At 35.2% G+C, this 6930-nt stretch overlaps 1 protein-coding gene across 1 annotated transcript; it reads right to left on the reverse strand.

Moving 5' to 3' along the window:
• Positions 1–687: 687 nt before the first annotated feature.
• Positions 688–1626, reverse strand: LOC128548728 (uncharacterized). Its single transcript, XM_053524115.1, has one exon. It carries the CDS (start codon positions 1624–1626, stop codon positions 688–690), a length of 939 nt encoding a protein of 312 aa, XP_053380090.1.
• Positions 1627–6930: the final 5304 nt, after the last annotated feature.

Genomic DNA, 6930 nt, shown 5'->3' on the forward strand with positions numbered 1-6930 from the left:
CGGTGTTTGCTGTAATCAAGAATTCCAGCTATTTAGTTTTTATTTCTAAAGTTTGAGAAACTAAACCATTTTTGAAGATCATTTTGGACAATAATCTTGAATATCGGCAATTTACAATTAAAATTTTTAAATTGTTTATAGCTTTTTACTTTTAAATGTATTGAAAACTAACCTTGGGAGCTTTCATCCTCATCAGCCAATTGATCTTCTTTACACTGACTGGGGATTAGGATTAACACCACCCAAGGGCGTGAGTGATGTTAATGCTGTGTCCCACATGTGCGATAACTGGAAACAGCCCCCTCCCTGTTTAGCGCCGGTTTGTATGCTTTGATGTTCACCGCCTCCTTGACCCCTCTTTCAAACCAAGAGGGTTCCCGGTCAAGAGTACTCACGGATTCCAATGAGACAGCGTGACCTGGGCTTTCTTGATGTATGTGGCGTGATACTTCGATACTACTAGAACTAGGTCGTCTGTATTCCATGAATCTTGCTCTCAGTGTTCGTTCCTTTTCACTTATGTAGTCCTTGTTACTTTTCATGTCCGTCACATTTTATATGGTAAATTCGGCCTCTGATTTCTTCTTTATTTGTTTACAAGAATTTGTCTAAGTGTGCGCTGTGGTTTAAAACACACATTTATCTTGTGTTTATTGAAAATTCTCTTCAGATGTTCACTCTTTCCTTTCATGTGACACTTCCCTTTGAGTCTTTTCTATCCGATGTTTTCCTTCTACTTTGGTCTTTTCTTTTCAACAGATGTTTCTTAACTTTGTTAACTGCCCATCTTGGGTAATTGTACACATTTAGGGCTTTATTCACATGTTTTATTTCGGCCTTTAGATCTGTAGGATCTGAGGTCACCACTTCCGCCCTTTGGTGTAAAGTTCTTATAACTCCAAGTTTGTGTTCTTCTGGGTGCGCTGAGTTAAAATCCAGATACTGATCAGTATGTGTTGGTTTCCGAAATACTGTTGTTTTCAAATGACCATCAATGAGTCTTACAGTGTTCGTATCTAAAAATGCCAAAGTCCCGTTGTCTTCCTTCTCTATGGTGAACTTAATATCCGGGTCAATACTGTTGATGTGATCTGTAAATTCATTAACATACTGCCTCAGCTGCTTGCTTGGTATGAGTGTCGTCCACAAAACGGAACCACCAACCCGGAGGGTGGGTGCTGTTGAAAGTGCCAACGACTCAAAATGTTCCGTGTATAGGTTGCATACTATGGGGGATACCGGCGATCCCATGGCAGCTCCGTGAATCTGGAGGTAGTATTGTCCATCGTACACAAAATAGGTGCATTTTAGGCAAAGTTCTAACAGTCTAGTTACCCGATCTGCTGATAGCGGTGTTCTTTGAGAAAGGGTGGTGTCTGTAGAGAGTTTGTCTTTAATGACCGTCAATGTCTTGCCCACGGGTACACTTGTAAATAACGCACTTACATCATTTGACACGAAGATCTCATCCTCATTCACCGTTTTGTCTTTTATCCCTGCAAAATGTTTTGAATTCTTAATGTGATGGTTAGTTTTCCCCACAAGTGGTGACATAACTTTTGCAAGGTATTTGGCACTGTTGTACATAATTGATCCTACACTGCTCACAATTGGGCGCAAGGGCATGTTGGGTTTGTGCACCTTGGGTAGGCCATTGAATTTAGGAGCAGTTTCAGTGGTCGGATAAAGGTGCTAACTTAAAACAAAGTCAATTTCTTTATTCTCTCTGATTTCTTTCAGGTAATCTACAGGGAATAACATAGCTGTTACCTTTCACATGTTGAGGTCACCGGGACCAGTATGTCCAGGAGAATGGGCCTGGGTGGAGTTAGCATAGTATGACCTGACTGGACTGTGTTTCGCTATAATTGTCCAGAATACCAGAATACTAGTGATGGCTGATGAAGTCGTCCATAGTAGATGGATGAAAGCTCCAAAGGTTAGCTTTCAATACATGTAGCGTGAGAAAGTAAAAAGCTATAAACAATTTAATAATGACTGAAACCACACAGTTGAATTTTCATTCAAATACAACAGAAATTGTAACTGTATTATTCAGTTTAGTAATAAAGAGACCCAAACAAACATTTTGTGTCGCAGAAACCCTTATTTACTCAGATAGACCGATACAGATATGTTAGGATTCTGCATACACGTTAAGAGTGTATGAGCAACATGGAGGTCGGGGGTAAATGGACAAACAGTCCATATAAAGGCATAACAACTTAAAACAGAATATTAGTGTTTTAATGGATAAAGCAATCATTCAGTCGGGGGAGTGGTGGAATGAGGAGGGGCAGAATGAGGAGGGGAGGGGCGGAATGAGGAGAGGTGGCATGAGGAGGGGCGGAATGAGGAGTGGAGTGGCGGAATGAGGAGGGGCGGCGTGAGGAGGGTCGGAATGTCGCAATAAAGAGACATGAACGGAATCGCCTTCTCAAAGAGTCAATGAAAACTGGTTCACTTCTCAGCAGACTACACTATCGCATCTTTTTTGTTTCACAGCGAACCGGACGATTCTACTACATGCAATACTGAAGTAAAAAGAGTCTTATAATCATACAAAAACATTGTTTTTAAATTACACATACATTCGATTGATATCTTTCATTTGTATATTTCATACTAGTTATTGTTAAGGAAGTTCAACATTTATTTAGAACGCGTAATTTTTTACATAGAAACACAAACTGTACAACGCGATGACAAGGGATTGAAACCTGAGCGCTATTCAGTGCGCTAACTTTACTGTCTCAAACGAATTATTACTCTGTAAATACGAAATAGATTTTCGCATATAGTTCTTATGTCACCGCCGTATATAGCTTGTCCTTATATAGTTCTTCTATCACCTAGGTATATAGCTTCTCCGTACATAGTTCCTGTATCACCGCCGTATATAGCTTCTCCGTATATAGTTCTTCTATCACCTAGGTATATAGCTTCTCCGTATATAGTTCCTGTATCACCGCCGTATATAGCTTGTCCGTATATAGTTCTTCTATCACCTAGGTATATAGCTTCTCCGTATATAGTTCCTGTATCACCGCCGTATATAGCTTGTCCGTATATAGTTCCTGTATCACCTAGGTATATAGCTTCTCCGTATATAGTTCCTGTATCACCGCCGTATATAGCTTGTCCGTATATAGTTCTTCTATCACCTAGGTATATAGCTTCTCTGTATATAGTTCTTCTATCACCTAGGTATATAGCTTGTCCGTATATAGTTCCTGTATCACCTAGGTATATAGCTTCTCCGTATATAGTTCCTGTATCACCGCCGTATATAGCTTGTCCGTATATAGTTTTTCTATCACCTAGGTATATAGCTTCTCCGTATATAGTTCTTCTATCACTTAGGTATATAGCTTGTCCGTATATAGTTCCTGTATCACCGCCGTATATAGCTTCTCCGTATATAGTTCTTCTATCACCTAGGTATATAGCTTCTCCGTAAATAGTTCCTGTATCACCGCCGTATATAGCTTGTCCGTATATAGTTCTTCTATCACCTAGGAATATAGCTTCTCCGTATATAGTTCCTGTATCACTGCCGTATATAGCTTGTCCGTATATAGTTCTTCTATCACCTAGGTATATAACTTCTCCGTATATAGTTCCTGTATCACCGCCGTATATAGCATGTCCGTATATAGTTCTTCTATCACCTAGGTATATAGCTTCTCCGTATATAGTTCCTGTATCACCGCCGTATATAGCTTGTCCGTATGTAGTTCTTCTGTCACCGCCGTATCTAGCTTATCCATATGTTGCTTCTCCGTGTTCTGATCATCTATCCCCGCTGTTTATAGCTTCATCGTGTATAGTTCCTCCATCACCGCCGTATATAACTTCTCCTTATACAGATTTCTCCGTCTAGAATTCTTCTATAAACTCCTCTTGGAGCTATATACGATGCTGCTATTGAAGGAGCCATAATACGGGGTGGCAATTCGATACTAAGTGACTTTGATATATTTATATTGAGACAATTAAAACTTGTTTTGCATCTGAAATACTAATTCTTATATACGATCTTAAAATGAAAAAAAAATACACCTGTTTTGAGGAAATTACCTCTATTATTATATTAAACAATCTTCCCCCTACTCCTCGCTCCTATTTTTTTTTTTACATCTATGAGTCTTGAAGTTGTGCAAGAATTGTTTTTTCCCTGTCACAATAATAACTCCGGGAAAAACAGTACATAACATACAACTAAAGCACTATACTATATCACAGTGTCCCATTAGGGCTATCACCGCATATTGTGTGGTCGAAACAATGTTGAAAAGTCGAAATAACAAAACTACGGTGATGAATGGTCGAAAGTACAATGCTGAAAATACGAAATAATTTCGACTTTTTAACAATTTATTTTCGTTGTTTTGATTTTCTACATCGTAGTATCGTTCTTTCACAGTTTTTAGCTCAAAATATACGGTGATTGCCCTAACGGGACACCGTACTGTATTAAGTTGAAGTATTTTTAGTAAAATACTATGACATATTTTCATTAATTGAAACGAAGGATATACATACAATTTATAATTACACACCCGTTTTTACATTCCGTTAAGTTACAGTGGAACCGGAAACGTCATTTTTCTTTTTCATACTGACGTCTGAATTTCATATTGGGTACATTGAATACTATCGAACAATTTTATGACAATGTGTGTAAATATATATGTTATAAAAAGATTATTATCTTCGCGCCGAGAAAAATGCACTTATTCTCTAGCAGAATTATATTGCGTTCCGAAAGTCGAGCAACATTTCCACTGCATTCAGAAGTCGTACATTTTTTTCGTCAACAATAATTATACGACTCCATACATAAACTCCCGGTCCAAAGTTTGTACAATATGACCGATCTATATTCAACACAATGTTTACTTATTTAAGAAGTCAAGAATTTAAAAATAAGACTTTGAAAATTAATTTCTATAATGTCATGTAATTAAACACTTATTGACCTCGGACTATACTTTTGACTTTTGACTGGCAAGCCATTCAGTGCGGTATAATTTTAAAGATATAATGAAAACAACAAAACATGTAAAGATCAAATGACGAGTGTAGTGTGGAATGAATATAGGTACACTGTGGAATGAATTGAGGACCACTGTGAATTTACCAAGACTATCAACATTTTTATTTTATCGCTGTATTCCTGTTTAAAAAGGCATTAGTGCAAGATGGCAAGGCATACTGCTGTAAAATCAAATATATGATTTATGATTTATTTATTTTATAATATAACATACCCCGCTATTGTTTTATAGCGAGAATAACAATAACATGGCATGAAATGTACTTGTTTGCAATGGCTAGTTTTCAGACAGTAAATGCTTATATTTTAACACCAAAATACAAAACAATGTTGAAATAAGTGCAATATTTACACCGAAAAAGAATCTTTGTAAATGTATTTTTTGTTTTCATTTTATGTCATTTGCTTTCCCGCACTTTCATTTTTACATTTTCTAATTACTTTTCGTGTTTCTTTTGATTTGCTTATCTTTTTACTAGTTTTCTGCATTAAGAAATATATTTATTATTTATTATTTATGAATTATATCATGTATTTACTTATAAATAACACCCAAATTAATGTCTTCAAACTATGTTGTACACAAGATAAAAATTAACCAAGTACAATCGAATGGAATTTGATGTAATTTTCCATAGCAGAAAGGATAATCTTGCCAATTGTATGATTTTTGCACATCTATTACTTATATACTGGTGTGTGTACTTTTCTGTCTGTTTAATATTATTCTTTTTTAGTTTCCAGTCCAAAACTGGCTAAACGCTAATAAACCAAATTTAGACATGAAACATTTTTTAAAAGTCTTTTCTCACCAAGAAAGTAAAACATTTTATTTTTACATCAGAATATTGCATTTTTGGAACATGCCCTGAGAACGTATCTGCATAAATATTCTTTCATTTCATTTTAACCATTCATATTTTGTGTATCTACAGATTTTTTTTAATTTTAACGTAAGACTTCGATCAGACTTTTCAAAACGCCAAGGGTGTTAAAACTGTCAAGACGTTTCAAAATATATGCCATAATATCTTGCAATGTCCGGCTGTCTGAAGGCTGGGTAGGATATGTTACGTCGCAGTGTCGGGTTTGTCTAAAATTGTCCTCGCTATATAAACTGGCTCAGACCGAGTTTAAATCACTTCTTCAACGGAAAGTCAAACCAAAAACATCGTAAGTTTTCCAATTTTGACTCTTTTTTTAGAAATTATCTTTAGTTACCGATAAAATGTTTAGTTATACGTTTATAAAATTATATTGAGATGCTTAAAATTTTACTTTTTTATCTTAATTTTGAAATAAATAATACTTTAAAATTTTCATGTTTTTTAAACAATTCTTTTAGTGAATGCGCTGCGTTACTGCACATGAATAGATAAAAAAAGAAATAAATTGTGATGGTTAGAATTAAAAGTTTTATCTTCAACATTTGTATTGATACACTTTAAATGTGTATATTTTTACTGGAAATTACCACCTGATGTAGCATACAATATCGAATTTGTTTAAAAAAGACATTGAACGAAATATTTTTCTATCTGAATTTTACTGTTTTTTTTTTACTAATTGCATCATTGGTCATATGTTTTCGCGGCTTTATTTATCGTAAGACAGCTGCTATTACACACAAGTTGTAGTTTAAACAAACAAGTGAACTGACAGTAACTTCTTTCAAAATGAAAAAAAAAAAAAAAAAAAAAAAAAAAAAAAAATATATATATATATATATATATATATATATATATAAAAGTGATATTACTCTAATATTTTGCTATAACACAGCAACATTATCTTTAACTTCCGTTTTTCATCAATATCCAACCGCGTGGATAACGCAGTACTCATATTTTACATTTTATATTTTGTTGGCT

The sequence above is a fragment of the Mercenaria mercenaria genome, chromosome 15 (assembly GCF_021730395.1).
Source record: "Mercenaria mercenaria strain notata chromosome 15, MADL_Memer_1, whole genome shotgun sequence".
Classification (NCBI taxonomy): Eukaryota; Metazoa; Mollusca; class Bivalvia; order Venerida; family Veneridae; genus Mercenaria; species Mercenaria mercenaria.